The 17,021-nt window shown below is 42.8% G+C and overlaps 2 protein-coding genes across 3 annotated transcripts; one reads left to right on the top strand and one right to left on the bottom strand.

Annotated features, from left to right (window-relative positions):
• The first annotated feature begins 3 nt into the window (after positions 1 to 3).
• LOC119124935 (aquaporin-9-like) lies at positions 4 to 5,256 on the top strand. The gene is made up of 6 exons (XM_037255312.1): positions 4 to 407; positions 493 to 619; positions 1,504 to 1,641; positions 2,144 to 2,262; positions 3,541 to 3,758; positions 4,067 to 5,256. The coding sequence occupies exons 1-6, from the start codon at positions 330 to 332 to the stop codon at positions 4,281 to 4,283; spliced, it is 897 nt and encodes a 298-aa protein (XP_037111207.1). The 5' UTR covers positions 4 to 329; the 3' UTR covers positions 4,284 to 5,256.
• On the bottom strand, positions 5,222 to 16,523 carry LOC119124930 (disintegrin and metalloproteinase domain-containing protein 10-like). 2 transcript variants are annotated; one of them, XM_037255307.1, is made up of 16 exons: positions 16,359 to 16,523; positions 14,234 to 14,384; positions 12,293 to 12,411; positions 11,908 to 12,066; positions 11,357 to 11,457; positions 10,529 to 10,681; positions 10,192 to 10,284; positions 9,915 to 10,098; positions 9,305 to 9,468; positions 8,998 to 9,181; positions 8,632 to 8,782; positions 8,364 to 8,547; positions 8,177 to 8,285; positions 7,874 to 8,094; positions 7,630 to 7,756; positions 5,222 to 7,552 (listed from the first exon to the last, which is right to left on the bottom strand). In XM_037255307.1, exons 1-16 carry the CDS (start codon positions 16,423 to 16,425, stop codon positions 7,368 to 7,370), a joined length of 2,352 nt encoding a protein of 783 aa, XP_037111202.1. In that variant the 5' UTR covers positions 16,426 to 16,523; the 3' UTR covers positions 5,222 to 7,367. The 2 variants fall into 2 exon arrangements, with proteins under 2 accessions (XP_037111202.1, XP_037111203.1); XM_037255308.1 differs by having other exon boundaries at positions 10,529 to 10,678.
• Positions 16,524 to 17,021: the final 498 nt, after the last annotated feature.

Below are 17,021 nucleotides of genomic sequence, written 5' to 3'. Positions count from 1 at the left end.
TTTTTCTGTCGCTCCCAACTAACAATTCCATGTACTGCACTGTACTTTCTAAACTGTGTATTGATGTTTATAAACGTCCAGAAACTCCAAACAAATAAAATAAATCTGTGGATTGCCCACATTATGATAATCATGCATACAGTCAGTCATGATGACGCATGTGCCTTGATGATGGGTGAACGAGCAGATCAATCCTGTGCACTGAATGGCTGCGCTGGGGCAGAGGTGGAGATCAAACATGAGCTCCACTTCTCGGACGGTAACACAGCAGGACGTCGAGGCACTTTTAATCACAGTCGGCACAGCGAAACATTGAAAGAAGAGAAGCCATGAGGAAACGCTGTGCGATCAAACATGGAATACTTAAGGAATTCCTGGCAGAATTCCTTGGGACCTTTGTTTTGGTTGTAAGTAACACTTTGCATTATTCAATTCATTATTTTTCGGTGCTATACTCTCGCTTCATATACGCGCATCTTTCTGTGTTTTAAGTTGTTTGGTTGCGGCTCAGTTGCCCAGACAGTCCTCAGTCGAAACTCTTTGGGTGAGCCGCTCACCGTACACATCGGCTTCTCTGTAGGACTGATGATGGCCGTTTACGTGGCCGGTGGAGTATCAGGTAAATATTAGCAGATTGAAAGATGTTCTATGCTCAGATTTAAAGCATTCGGCACAGGAATTGCTCATCGTTTTATCATTGTAACCAGATTTGCTATGTTGAACAACTTTTTCTGGTCCAGTAGGTGAGCAAATCAGAAACAATTGCTCCATCCATCCATCCATCCATCCATCCATCCATCCATCCATCCATCCATCCATCCATCCATCCATCCATCCATCCATCCATCCATCCATCTTCGAAAGCTCTTGTCGAGACAAATGTGTATACGTTCTGCCTGTGCTGCCTCCCATGTGCCAGTAGTCAATGAGCACTGCCCATTGATTTGGTCATGTCAAGTCACAGCCTCTCCAGGGTCGTCCATAACCCGGGGTGCTGTGTGTCCTGCAAACATCGATCACGGGCCCGCATCCGGGCGTCTGCGGCAAACATTCGTTTGAGCAGCAGGAACGAATGGTTTGCACGAAGCTAGGACGTTTGATTTAATTGTTGAAAACAAAAGTCACTGATGCTATTGTCATCATTTATGGCCAACTGTTGTGTCGTTCTTCAACCAAAGCCTGCGACCGCCCTGGGGGGCTGCTTCCCTTCTGCTGTCCCTTGTAAATATGACAGCCTCGCTAATGATGAAGAGGATAACATGGCAGCCTTTAGGGGGCCGTTTGGGAAAGCGTTAAAACACGCTTATACACACACTATCATTTTCTTTATACACGACTGATAGAGCTAGCTCGGACTCACACCCGTTTACTATTTAAGCAGCGAGACTCGAATCACCTGCAGATCATTTCAGTAGTGTGAGAGCGTTATAGAACGTAGTAGTCCTTGCAACCATTCATGCCAGCTGCATCCTTTTTTATTCTTGCCTTTGTCCTCCATCCCAGGGGGCCACGTAAACCCTGCCGTGTCTCTGGCCATGGTGATCCTCGGCAAACTCAAGATCTGGAAGTTTCCTTTCTATGTCATTGCTCAGTTTCTTGGTGCATTTGCTGGAGCTGCTGCTGTATTTGGATTATACTACGGTGAGCGTACCTGCGTTTTAGTCATTTCTTTCCAGCAGCATTTATTGAGCCAAATATCTGACTGCATGCTATCAAACACACTTCTTATCTTGACAATCATGCTCCAAATCTTTCAAATTTGTCAAATATCGCCATCTGGTTGTCGACGGTGAAATTACAGCGAAAATAAATATTGATCAAAACAAATATTTATAAAGTGTGCAAATATTTGTCAAACAACATCGCCATCTAGTTGTCGACAATGAAATTACAACAAAAACAAATATTGATCAAAACAAATATTTATAAACTGTACAAACAAGTAAAATAGTGGGACGACAAACCTGGAAGCCACTTTGTACGCTAATTGTACCTACTGCTATCTAGCGGAGGAGCATATAATTGTCAACCTATCGTTGCTAGCATCGATACATCATTTTTCCTCATGGCACACAAATATGGTTGGAAATCACTGCTTTATGTAAATCATTGACAAGTGAGAACTCTGTGAAACCCCTCACAGATGCCTTCATGGACTTCACCAGCGGGATTTTGTCGGTGACAGGAATCAATGCCACCGGTCACATTTTTGCATCTTACCCAGCGAGACACCTCTCGATTCTTGGCGGATTCATTGATCAGGTGAACAACTCACAATGGCCCGATCGCCTTTTATATTGTAGTCCCATTCAGGCACGAATTAACACAAATTCTCGGAAATGCTGCTAATGTGAAATTGATTGCCCCATTTAGTCAGAGAACAACCCCCTTTTTGCTTTGCTTGCTTTTGGGTTTAATGACCCGATTCACCGGAAAGGTCAGAACTACGCTCAACACCATTTCCAGTTTGTCAAATCAGTGCACTTATCCAAAAATAACATGTTGGGGCTAGAAAAGTGTGGAAAACTACATTTGACCCTATTAAAAGGGTGGTGTCGGGTGGCAATCCCTTAACAATATTTATGAACACGTCTTGTATACAAGCACTGTAGTCAAGTTAAGACGTAAGCTAATGGTAGCGCTAGCGAGAAGCTAACGATGTAGTTAACACATTGTGCCCCCCAAAAATAATAAAGCACATTTGATGCAATTCATCTGATACAACTACTTAAAATACATCCACAAGAAGTGAAAACAGAGCGTACAGTGCTAAATTCAGCAGAAAGACTGATGCTAATGCTATGAAAACGAGGGCATCATAGACCCTCAATAATATGAAAGTGAAATACAGTTTGTTATTTTTGTGTCATCTCAAGCTTACCGCTTTACTGTGTCCGTCGTTTCCGGAGATTGAAGTAACTGAATCCTCAATGAAATGAAGTCGCTCGGCAAAACCTTCTCGATTTCTGAAACACTGTTCTTGAACTAGGAGGACTTTGCCCACAGATGTGGAACTTCGTCCTGAAAAAATGAAATTTAACCTGGTACTTATTTGAGGTTCTGATACTGGGGACGGTGTAAAGAGTTGTATGGGTTAATGGATCCAACAACGGAATATTTTGATCTCTCCATTTCGGCATCCTTAAATTGTTTGGATTGTAAAAGTCTCTCCGAGTAATAAAGATGGCGGATTTGCGAAGACGTTTGGCCACACCCATTACCTTGTTTGGTGGTGCCGCCCCAAAGACTGTGACGTCATGGATAAGAATACTGAAAATAAATGGAGTAAAAATATACCCTTCAAACAGATTATTAAGGTATTTCTGCAGAACCTGGAAGGATTAGATTAAATTTTTCTACAATCCTGGAGACTCCAAGTGCACAATAACATTTATTTAAAGGCTAAAAATTTGTATTTTCCATCATATATGCAAATATATGATCAAACTGTGTCAAATATCTTTTAAACAGGACCTTTTGCATCTGATTGATCATTTAATCGGACAATCCAAGAAAATGCATTATCCCTCTCGCTTGCAGGTGGTGGGAACCGGCATGCTGGTTCTGTGCATTCTGGCCATCATTGATGGAGGAAACATTGGTGCTCCTAAAGGTGTGGAGCCACTGGCCATCGGGCTGATCATCATGGCCATTGGGGTATCCATGGGACTGAACTGTGGTTACCCCTTGAATCCTGCCAGGGACCTTGGGCCCAGACTGTTCACAGCTGTGGCCGGATGGGGCATGGAGGTCTTCAGGTGACTCATCGGTCCATTAATCCACGTCAAAGTGTTATCTTGTGATACATACTATACTGCAAATAAAGTTTTTGCTCATTAGCAAGCAAAATACAAACACCAAAATTGTCAATTGTAAGATACCAGCCATCAATCACATGTGAATGGTTAGTGCACAAACATATTGATTGAAATAAACGATTAGGCAACAAGCATTGTTGACTTATTATATATCACGTGCACTCAACAGACGTGATCAATTGTTGTTGATCCAACATTATTCCATGACACTGTCCAAAAGTATCAACCCGCCTTTGGTTTCTCCGCAGCACGGCAGGCTACTGGTGGTGGATCCCAGTAGCGGGGCCTATGGTAGGAGCTGTGGTCGCGGCCGTCCTGTACTACCTGCTCGTCGAGCTTCACCACCCCCGCGTGGAAGCCGAGAAGCCTCATGAGGAGGAGGGTGAGGAGGACGAGGAGGAGGAAGATGAGGAGGATGAGGACTGCAGTCTAAAGGACAAATATGAGATGATCACTATGAGTTAAAAAGAGTATTTCTTCCTGTCTCACTTCTACAGAGATAATTCTTTAATCTGCTCGTGTTTAAACGTGACCTCATTAAAAAGTAATGACCATTTTGAATTGATGAGTTGTAAATATTGTATTCTAGTAGATATGGCAAGCATGATGATCTCCTCCATCCCCTTCATATTTGCTCCTGTTGTTGTGCTTTTTTTAAACTTTGTTTTTTGGGTGTTTTATGTTGTTAAGCAAACCAGATGTATTCCTGTTGCTTATTTAAATGAAAATGTCGTTTATTTAAATTATCTTTTTTATTTTACATCTAATGGGGGGTTATATCCCACACCAGTTGCACGAGAATTGAAATCAATAATATAGAAATCCCTGCAATACTTCCTCGGAAGGTTTTTATAATACAATATATATAAATTAGCATGGTTATGTGGGCAGCAGCAGCTTGAGGGTGCAGATTGAAAATCGATGCAGGCCACATTCCATTGCATGTGCAAATGGCGTCAAGGCCTGGCACACTCTCCTCTCCTGGTTGATCATTACATAACATAAAGATGTTCATGGAGAATATAAATACATGTCCACCACAGTTCCAGGAAAGGTGGTGGGTTCAATTCCGGCTCCACCCTTCCTGTGTGGAGTTTGCATGTCCTGCGTGGGTTTCCTCACACTACCAGTTAATACAATGTTTATTATTGCTGCTTTGTTTTTGCTTAGATAATAAAACCCTAAAAAAAAAAAGTGATTATCTACAGAGAGAGCATCTTGACAGTAAACAGTGGTCTATTTTATTGAATGAGCTGTTTAATTAATGCATTTCAAGTACTCCAAAAATTACATCTCTTTGCACAATACAATTGAATTTTTGTTGGTTTTTTTTTTTTAGTAAAAATGTTCAAAGTGAACAAAAATTTCCAATACTGTATAAAACACAGTGAACATTAAAATCAGACAGTAGTATTACTTTTTAATCGTGTGTTCTTTCGGCCTACATCACCTACAACATTTCAAAATTAATTTGGACATTGCAGTGCACGTTCATCTAAAACCTTTTTTTTCCCCAAATCAAGACTACGAAATGAAAAGAAAAGAAATTTACAGGCATTATTCTTCTGCTCTTCTAGCCAAACCATGCCACAGGATAACAAAGACTAAAATGAGAATGTCACATTAAATCCATCACACTCAATTGTTTTTATATCATTGATGACAGTGGAGAAAAAGTATCATAAACAAACTCCAGTTGAACTAGCACATACAAAAACATAAATAACTTAAGAGATTTTGTCACATATGAACATCTTTGAATTGGAATAAAATATTTTTTTTTTTGTAAAGAAATCAGCAGATGTAGCAAAATGTAATTTTTTCAATGAAATGCAAATTTTCAAAGTACTGTACAAGTTTACATGTTAGATTCTGGAGCCAAGAATGACATTTTTTTTTTTTAAATCCACTTTTTTTTGTACAGACATAAGCCTGATTCATCATCATGTGACAGACATCAACTGTGACACTTTTCCTCATCCCATCCGCAGCAAAACGTAGGATTATTCCAACACTCAGGACAGTGTTGTAAGACATTACTTGTGATTTGAACTGCATGCACTCAAAACAGAATTAAGAAACTCAATTCAGACCAGTAGGCAAAAATAATGCATGAAATATATAATGCAAATATGATGTGTTTTTAATGTTAGTGAGAAGCAAACACTGAATCATATCAAGTTGTTATTTTGTGAAAGAATGCCTGAGGTGAAACGCGTCTTTCAAACATAGCCCGCCGGTGCTTTCTGTCATCACAAGTTAAAAACTGGAAAGTGTGAATCCGGAATGGTGAAGTAGCAAAGTCAGGTTATACTAAAAATCTGACTCAACAAGTCTTCTTTTCTTTTATTTTCACATTAAAAAGCATTGTGCTGAGACACTAGTACAGACCCAAGTCAATCAATACTTACATTGGATTAATGCCTCTGCATGCCCACAAAAGTTTCCTATCTGAGCAATAAGCCTATTTGTTTTTAATACATCCACACCGAGTCACCTTCAAACTTATTTCCCCACGCATTCCACTAACGCTCAATTCTAAACTAAGCTGCAACTTTTCCTTCACCTCAGCTTCAGTTAGTGGTTATTCATTCTTCGTAAAGCTAAATTAAAAGAGAAAAAAAAAAAGGATGACAAGCAGAGCGATTCTTCCATTACACGACACAAGCAACATGTTAGCAAAAAAATAAAACAATGGAAAGATGACCTTGGAAAAAGAAGGATATGGTGACTTTGTTCAAATAGAGAAACAAACAACCCAAAGTGAACCTGATTGGGTGACCGCAGAGAGGACCCGACAGCATCAGATGGTCGGCGACAACATCCGAGGAACTCCTGGCGACCGTCATGCCTTTGTTTATGTGTTAAAAGTCCTGAGAGCGCTAACCGAAAAATAAAACCCCCAAAAAAACGAGAAGAGAGCGAAGAATTACACATTTACAGTAGAAGAAATAGTTCATTTTCACTTATGATACACTAAATATGTACAGTCACATGCAGGAGACTGTCTGCACAAGAGACCGGAGCATGTGTCCTTCGCCGTTTTGGGACATGTGGAAATCACAAAAGTGGCGCCAATCCTCCACCGAGTGTCTTGTCTCGCTCTTGTGTGTGTGTGTGGCTGGAAGGGCGCAAGACAAGCACGCGACGACTCGCCGGCAGCCACTCGAGACGACATCGCAAAAGAACCAAAACACATCACTAAAGTGGACTAAAGCTACGGATGATTTCTTAACTCCTTGGCACTCCTTTGAAATGAACCAAAAGTAGATGACGATTGCAAAAAAAATTATAATAAAAGAAGCTAGACTGCGCTGCGATGGGGACCGCCAATCCAGTCGCTGGATTTTTCTCTGCTTTGCGTTTCTGCAAGACAGAGAACGCAGCGGTGACTAGCAACCATGTCGGGCTTTTCCGTGGATGGAGTGACGCTTTTAAGATTCCCACTGTAGGCACAAGGAGGAGCCAAGGCATTGGAGGGGGTGGCGAGGGGGTGGGGGAGGGTCGCAGGGGGGGGGGGGGGGGGGGGGGGGGGGTCCGGGGGGTGTCTCAGCGTCTCATCTGCCCCATCTGATAGTTCTCTCGAGGTTGACGGTGGTGTCGCTGGTGTTGCTGCTGGGCCTGCCGCTGAGGCTGCCTCGGGCCCTGCCGCGGACCGCCGTGGCCGCCGTGCTGGGCCTGATGCTGCACCTGGGAGCTTGCGTGCTGCTGCGCTCGCCGCCTCTTCAACGTGCCTGGCGGGGAGAGAAATAGCACGCGGGTTAAGACCCCCGTGTGCTCGAGGAATGAAAACTTGCAGTCGGAAACTCACCCGGAAGTGGTTTTGGGGGAGGGAGCTTGGGGTTGCTGCTGGGTGTGTGTACGCTACATATCTTAATGAAGCCCGCCATGAGCATGATGAGAGCGATGCCCATCAGCAACACTGCCCACCAGTGGGCCTGTAAATAAAAGAAATCAAGCAAACGCAAAACCCTTAAAGGTGTACAAAATAAAAATCTTTGTCAGCTAGAATCACAAGCCTAGAGAAAAGCTGCTTTGGAGTCAAGCGTCCGTACCACAATCCACTCGGCAATGTTCTCGTAGAGCTCCGGGTTGAAAATGGCCTTCTTGAGTCGAGCCAGCGGGCCGTCGGCGTCCACCAGGCGACACTTCATGAACACGTCGCAGTAACCCTTGAAGTCGTTGCAGGGCGAACCGGCCGGCAGGGTGGTCACCTTCTTATTGAAGAAACGCGCCAAACGCTCCGACCCGGTACTGCTGCACGTGTTGGAATTCACTGGAGACATGAGGCCCCGGTCAGCGAGGACAATGGCCGACGAGATGCAGTCCTCTGGGCGCAAATGAATGGCGTGACTCACTCTTTTCCATGCAGCACACGTGACAAAGCTCCGTCTCGTCCTTTCCTTCTTGGCTGGCGCACGTGCACGCTTCGAGGCCGTACTTCTTACAGATGGAGCCGGAGCACCCCTGCGGGCGAGCGGCGGGATCAGGTTAGCCACGTAACGACAGCTCTTAATTTTTTTGTATAACTTGCTGGTGACTCACCCCGTTCAGACAGACTTGAGTCTCGCCGTGACAGGCGGTGAAATTGGCCTTGGGCTCAGACGACGGGCAGTGGGGGCTCCCGCCATTGCACATGCCCTGATGAGCGCACTCCGACTCGTCCCTGCACTTCTCGTTGCGCCCCTTGTAGCTGCACTCAGGGGTGCAACAAGGACCCTGGCTGGGACTGGGAGTGAAATCAAAACGACTTGGCTCAAAAACATCTCAAAAGGACGGCTGGTGAATCAGAAACACACATAGTACAATGTACCTGCACACTTTGCCGGGCTTTAATTTGCATTTCTTGTTGTCATCCTGGTTGGCATCATAGCAGCACTGGTCCCTGCACTGATCACTGTAGCCGCAGTCACACTCCTCTCCTGGCTCTACCAGGCCGTTTCCACAAATTGGCTGACCAGACTCTGTTTGGAGGGGGGGGGGGAATAATAATACAAACATCAACTTTGTTCCTCGCAACATGACATCTGTAATAATCTAATTTAGTATCCCCTACTGTGATGGCCTGAAAATGAATCATTTACTAAAATTATAACATAGTAATGATTATGATGTATATTGTTAATCATCAATTATTTGATGAATATAATTAGGGATTTTCCAACAGCGCGGTACATACCAACGAAGCAGTTGCTTCTTTTTTTCTCCAGCACCTGGCTGATGTTGCGCACGCTACAGATGGAGAATTTGTTGTTGTTGAGCTTGTCTCCCGACGTCGCTCTCGCATACATGATGTAATTGCCCCTCTCCTTTTTGTCTTGGCTCTTGGATTCACCCGGAGTGCACTCCGATCCTGAGTCGTGCTGTGCATTAGAAAGGAAGGGGGGGAGGGGGAGACAATGTCAAAAGCAGATCGGGAGACAGAGGTGGCCACGCTCCATTTAATCCATCTTGCCACGAGTGAATGCAGTACATGATTTACTCACCGGGGAGCCAAAGTTATGGCCCACTTCATGTGCAAAGGTGATATGGGAGACTTTGGGAGGAACGTGGGAGGCGTAGTTCTGGACAGTGATAATCCCCGTGTTGAGAGATTTCTTCTTGCCATCGGAGTACAACTTGCTTTTTTCACAGATGCCTCCAGAACTCCCTGACGACGATAAGCACATTTTAAAACAAGTCGGCCATTCAAAGCATGAATGTAATGCGATAAGAAAACAAACATTTCAAATTGTATCAGTGTTTCATGAGGATAAACACCCCTGATCCTTTTTGACTCTAGTTCCCATAACAACCTGAGTCAATTGCGGTCTCGAGCGCTGCTGACATTTTTTTTTTTCCTTCCAGCAATGATACATTGCTCACTGGGTAATGAGCTCAAGCTCTTTATGAGTCATAACTTCTTGACCAGTGAACACAGTGAAAAGATGTCGATCCATCCGAATAAAAATGTATGTTCTATGTGCCTCCTCTGATTGAATTCAACGCAAGAATAATCAGAATAGCGTATTTAGACAACTGGTGGCACATAGAACATACTTTGTCTTGAGTTCCCCTACCAATGCATGGCCAACAGTGTCGGTGCTTCTGCAGTACCTGAAGGTGCTCCCACCCAGGCCAAACCCAAGACGCCGTCATCAAAGTCTCTGTCGGTGAAAACGTAAGCCAAACAGTAGTCGTCGTGATTCTGCTCCGAGTTGAGCTCCAGGAACTTCTCCACTCCGATGTTACCAAATCGAAATGGGTTGGACCTGTCCTTCTCAACACTGGTGGTGTTTATCTGTACGGGAGGAAACGGGCTTGTTTATAGGAAAGACTCTGACGGGCTGTTTTCAGAATAAACAGAAGAGGCTAACTTCAGCCGAGCACTCACTCTGATTCGTTTCACCATGAAACTGATGTTGCGAATCCCTAAGAAGTCCGTGCCCTGATAGATGGCATTAATGGCCTTCACGTGACTGGAGATCTGTAATGGGAAGATAACACACAAAGACAAAAGTGGAAATTTTCGATTAAATGCTTTGTATAATTAATTGTCTGGTAGATACTATTCTATTTTCAAGGCTTATTGTAATGCTTCAAACAACGATGTCTAGACGTGTTTATTCGAAGCAACTGCCGTTGAGTCATTACGGCCCGTTGCGCAATCAGCAGCGTGTTATGAGTGGCAATCCCACGCTGGCTTGTTTATCAATTTCAGTGCATCTCACCTGAGCGATGACAGCCTCTCTTGTCTTGTAATACTGGTAGAAGAGGTGATCTGTTTGGATGAAGAGCTGGCACGTGTTTTTCTCAGCCTGTGCCATCCTCTTCTTTCTCAGCATCACAGATTCGCTAAGGAGCGGCTGACTGTCAAATGCCTGCTGTGACAGGGGAGGAAAAAGACGACAGTTTAAATATAGAATACTGTGAAGGCATTTACAACCAAACAGCAGCTAAATAAATCATGTCTTCTAGTTTTAAAGGCACAGAACCTTCATACAATATACACGATATGATGAACAAAGGGCAAAAGAATAATTAATGCTAATGCTAAGTGTATCTTTGGCATATTCATTTAGATAAAAACTAAACTCACTTCACAAGGACTAGCAGTTTAGCAGATTGTTCACAATTGTTAAAAAAAAGAGGCTTCCAGCTGTTTAGTCAAACACTTTACTGCCAAACTAAACAAAACAAAGACAATTATTCCAGATTGTGTTTCTAAAACAAGCAAAAATAACTGCCGCTAGCTTAATGCTAATATACGATACAAACACAATAGACAGGCTAACGACTAGCATCAGCGTCGTAACATTACAAACCGTGACGCAATGGATCTTTGAACACAAATGCTGGAGCCTTACTTTTCTGGGCAGTGTGAAATAAAGCTATCTTTTTAAGGAAATAATATTTGATAGCGCTCTTATATTGAATCTCATTAGGTCGTGTGGTAATGTAATTATGTGGCCGGGCGTAAAATGTCTGCCACTGGGGTAAACATGGAAAGATTTATCACTTCTCCTTCACTTGTACTGCCAGCGTGCGGCAAAGTTCACCTTGTACGTCTCTTCTACAGCAGAGGCCTGGTACTTCTTCATCCTCTCAAACACGGAGCTATCGGCACATCCTCCCTCTGGACCGTACTTGTGAGGATAGTCTGCGTGAAAGAGGCCGACACAACACTGTGAGGATTATGGAGACAACGTGAGCTACTTAAACCTCTGAGTCACTGTTTGTGATGCTATTCGGGACCAGCTAATAGGTGTCCTTACACGCCACCTGAGCCTGCCTAGCTCTGTCTGCTTACTTTATTTACGAATACCTCTCATATTTAACGCCGTCTATATAATTAGGAATGAAATGCTGCTCGGAATCCCGACTAATGTTTAGTAGACAGCTTTAATGAGGCGGTACCCTGAGAGAAAGCTCACGTTACTCAGCTAATGAGTAAGCACCCGGTGATCTTCAAAGAGGGGGGTCTCACAAATCGGCCTTACATGGGCTCAGCAAGATTAACCTTCCACGTTTGGATCACACGTATTCATACGCAATTAGGAAATGACAGTCGCTTTGAGTGATTGTGAGCGTGCAGTTGTCAAGGACTCACGTATGTCGTCCTCGTGGTAAATGACGGAGTGGAAAGGCACATGTTTGCCCTCCAGATAGCGCTCGGTGGGTTCCACGTAGTAGTTGCCGTGGTAACTCTGAATGAAGCCCTCAAATTTACCATCCACGATGGAACCGTGAGCTAGCGTACCTTGTTCACCTAGGGGAGACAAAATTATACATGTATTTTGTTTGAGAGGGAAGGCAGAAAGAAAAGTTTCGAGTCATTTGTTGAGCAACATTTCTCGCTTTCTGTTTCAAATGTTGAAATAATCGGGTGGGGCGACTTGACTCCCTCCTGTTGCAATAGCCTTTAAAAATATTTTGCACGAGGTCAGAAGGTGAAATGACCTCGTCATTGGTCGTTGAATAAAGACTTTTCTCACCGTATATTTCTCCAGTGTAGATATGAGAGGTATCATATGTCGACTCGTGTCCTGAAACGTCCACCTTCAAGTCTGGTGTGAACAAGCTAGTATCTCTCTTCATGCGCAAATTAAAATGTCTGAAATAGAATAAAAATGCAAAATGAACAAAACAACGTGATCATCAGAGTTTTGGTTTTTTTGGCAAAGATCTGAAAAATGTTTATTTTTCTAGACGTGCACTTGTGGATGGGGATTCAAATTGGGTCTCTCGAAAGGACATTCACGCAGGCTTTGAGGAAGCGAAAGAATGCAAATGAGAGAGGGGGGAGTGAGAACATGGCTTCTTTTCAAAGAATGTGTTTCAAAATGGAGGGAAGAAATAAAAAAGCAAACATCTCAAATACAATAAACACTCAAGTCGAGTGCCGCATCTCCACTCTCCAGCCTTGCTCTAATTTGACAGCATAAAGGAAAAGTCTGGCAGAATATTAATAACATGTTCTATGTTTTTTTTAGATTCTGGCAGTGACCCTCAAATTAATACAAAATAGCTCACGCATGTTTAAACACACGTATTGGAGGGAGAATTGTTTGGCTAGCTTTGTGGAGGACAATTCAAAAGGGAAAAGTCACAGACAAATCTTTGCTTTTTCCAAAGGAAACGGGCGTCTTCCTTCCGTGTTCTGCAGAGCTTTTATCATTCTCCCGCCTATTAAGCAGCGTCTAAGGCTGGCGACGGCAGGCTCTGCTCCACACAGGAAGATAAACACTCTTTGCCGAGCTGCGAGCCAGATGGTCGTGGCAAGTGTGGACACGCTGGTACAAAACGTGCCACCTCATCATTAGAACATTTAAATTTAACGGAAAAAAAACTGACTTTTGCAAAGACACATTTTAAATCATTAGTCATCATTTTAACTGCAGATGACAGCGGCGGTGTTATCCAACAGATTTGTACGCAATTAAAAAAAAAAAAAGCAAAGCACATAGCTCATTTAACGTCTTTCTCAACCTCAAACAAACGCTTCACTTCTCTGAGGACAGATTAAAGGCGATGATGTTTTGACCCGTCACAAATCTAATTAGCACCTCGTCGTGTTTGCTCTGATGTCATCTCGGATGCGGCTAGCAGTCAGAAAGCAACAAGAGGACATTTCGGTCCCTATTCTTCACCGCATCGTAGCTGCTCGGTTTGAGTCGATGGCTTTTCCGTTGCTCTATATTACCGCTTTGAGACTACTGCAGCAAAAGAGGAGACCGGGGAGTATAATACTGCAGCATCTAAAGCTGAGGCTGGAACAGGGAAGATAATCATTGTTATTTTTGTCATTTCTCGCAATGTTCCAGTGATACAGGAATGACTAATACGTTCAACCAATGAGCAACCAGCAGTTGTTGACGTCATGATCTTGCTGTGTTGTGTCCAGTAATTCAGTTATATTTGATGACGTTCAGTCAAGTGTGATGTCATGACCTGTGCTACCTGACAAGCTACGATGAGCAGTTTGATATATCAACCGGCGATATAGTCCTTTCATTCTTTAGTGTCGTAAGTGAGCAACAGCAGAACAGCAGCTCTCAGCAGTCACACTCAATTTCTGAGGTGAATCGTTCAGTCGTTGTTAAAAGCGTGCACTTTGCATTCATCATTTCACAGTAGTGCCATTAGCAAAACAAGAGCCCAAGCTTTGTGGAGATGGGAAACCATCAATTACTGTATATTGGTATGATAAAGTTCACCCCAAAAAAAATCTGAACTGTGTCACCTGGACAAGCTCTTGCCATTGAGCATGTTAGGATGGAAATATATTACAAAGGAGAAATACACTTTTTGCTAATACTTCAAATCAAATGTAAACAACATAAAAATGGATGTTTGACAAAAGAGTGAAACAACACATAAGTAGGAATACATATAAAAAAAAAAGGCAAAACATTTTCATTTCAACGTTGACCAACCTTCCATGAGCGTGAAAATCTAAATGAAGAAACTGGTCTTGGTGGGAGAGCGCCCTTTTGGCCCTCTGATGGTCGTTGTGTACAACCTCTGTGTCATAAGAAAGGCCTTCATAGTGCAGGATGTACTTGTTGAGGGGATTCCGGTAGTGGCCTGTGTGGAGGGAAGCACAAAGTCTTTAGTCATTTCATAAGCCTTTGTAAAATACCGCTTCATGATGATATCAGAGGATTTCTTTGAGGGACAGCAATTTAATATTATTATGAAAATAGAGATTAAGTACATTACATGATCACATAAGTTGTTTTGGCTAATTTGTTGTAAGTAAGTAAAACCATGTTGTTGTTTTTTTATTTAGTATCATTTATTTATTACACATCCAGTGGGAAATAAAAGAACACCATAGGCACTTTATTGTAATAATATGGCAATGTTTCCAAATACAGCTGTAAACTAATAAATTAGCTGTATTAGTATTTTTAGACAAGGTTAAAAATATAGGAAAATGTGGGTCGCTTTCATCTAACTAAAAAGAATCTGTCTTCATGCTGCGCTCAGCTACAGCCCCCAGTGTCACAGTATAATTATTTATCCACATGAAGAGTGGGTGGTGGGCATGAAGGAGAATGCTGCTCGAGCACCTCCACCCGTGTGTAACACTGCTCCACACTCAAAAGCGGCCTGAATTCCATTTGCACAAAACACGACAACAACGCAACTCTCGGAATAGTGCTGCACAAAACGACAGGGATGTCACTATTTGCCGTGCACTGCGTAATATTTGCAGGGTCATATTATGGCAACGGATTTAAATCAGCAGGAGGTATTTTCAGTCAAAGCACTATGCGAGTCTCTGTAATTACGCCTGAGAGGCGGAATAGCCATCATCTGGAGTAAAAATGTAACAGACGGTACAAATACACAGAGCTAGCTCACGGTTCATGTGCATTATGAAAAATTTAGGCCTTCACATTAAATTTTTCATTGAGGCGAGTATGAGAAGTAAAAGCCGTGACTATTCGGGAATATTCTCATTTTTACAAGAAAGAGACATTTGTGCAATTTATGTGGGGGGGGAAAAAGTACATCATTTTGAAATGATTCAAAGTTCACAACCACCACAAACTGCCTTGCAGCTTTGTGTTGAAACTCCATGCATAGAAAACCTGAGCTGACTTGTTTTATGTTAATGTTATAAGCCAAACAATATAATGTCAGTCATATTTTTAAAACTTAGATAAATAAATATATCATTGTGCTTGGGATTTTCTTTTCTTTAAGTCGTGGTTATACACAAAGGTTGAGTTGAGGCAACTGAACACTTCATATTGGGTAACAATATTTCGTTTTAACTTTTTTTTAAAAAATATAATTGACTGCAATTATTACCCAATTATGGCACTTACATGTTTGATCACACACGCGCAAACGATCGAAGAATAAACACTGCCCTGTGCTGCACAGTAACGGCGCAAGTATTTAATCACACAGACATAGACCATATAACAGAATTTTAGAACACTTAAAATAGAACAGTAACATCGTTTTAAATTGTATATCGTCCCAAAAGTTGATTTATGCGGCCGCGTACGCGAGCTGTCAGGACATACAATATAAACTTAACTACAAATTCCGTGTGATATAAACTTAACAACAACAAAAACGTGTGAATCGTTAAAATGCAAATTGTCTGTTTGAAAAAAAAAAAAAAAAAAGTGTAGGATGACTTTAACGGCGATCGTGGAAACGAAACAAAAAGAGTGAGCTATAGATAGCATGAAGCTAACGGTCCAGTCGGTATCTCGCATCTTCTCACAACAATGGACGTCGGCGACATAAGCCCAATAATACAACATAAACCTGGCGATAAGATTAGTGACAACACACGGTGTGACATGAATAAAATGATCATTTTTCAACGCCCCGCCCGAATCCGTCCAGGACTTTCCGCCGTGCCTCGTTTTAAGGCGAGAACACAGCGAAAAGGGTGCAGTCCCCTTCACAACAAGCAGGCCCCACTGATCCCGAACGTTAGCTAGCTTAGCTAGGCAGCCTTTTGGCATGCCCCTTATCCACATCTTTTAACCGCGTAGTCTTTCCTTTTTCCTTCCTAAACGCTTCACTCACCTTGAGTGTCATGCAGCAAGTAGGCGAAAAGGACCAGTTTCAGGAGAAGCATATCGGATAGCTCCATGGTTAAAGCATTGATGCCGTTTGCACTTTATTGTCCTAGTTAGAAAAGCGCAGACGCCCTGTGTGTTTATTGCAGCTTCCACTCGTCGCCCACTCGCTTCTGCGCGGTGACGTCACGCGCAGCGCAGTTGCTATCCCTTCCCCTGAATGCGTCCAGGATCCCGGACACGACATTAGGTACAACTGGACACACTAAACTGCATCGAATCACGTCCTTAACGAGGTCATGATGGAGATTTTACCACATATTGATGTTATGATAATTAATGTGCTTTGAGGTTACAGTGGATTTCCGATGATCGGGATTGGGCAGGAAAAGCGAAAATCCACGTGACAGGTCTACAAAGAAATCCTTGCGTCTGTTCACAAAGCCTCGAGCATCTGACAGTTCCAGGCCAAAAAGGAAATGGCCACGCTGGGCAATCTTCCAAGTGTCCTGACCCGACTCTGTGATTTTTCTTCCTCTTAAAATCAAGAGGACCCGATTTTAATAATGCTTTCAAGATCCCCATGACAAATGAGATTCGGATGATATGGATATAAATATGATATGGTTAACACTCCTGGCCCACCATCTATCCTTCATAGAAAAAAACC

The sequence above is a fragment of the Syngnathus acus genome, chromosome 6, assembly GCF_901709675.1.
Source record: "Syngnathus acus chromosome 6, fSynAcu1.2, whole genome shotgun sequence".
Lineage (NCBI taxonomy): Eukaryota > Metazoa > Chordata > Actinopteri > Syngnathiformes > Syngnathidae > Syngnathus > Syngnathus acus.
The sequence above is the reverse complement of the archived record's forward strand: the minus strand, read 5'-3'. Positions and strand labels throughout refer to the sequence as shown.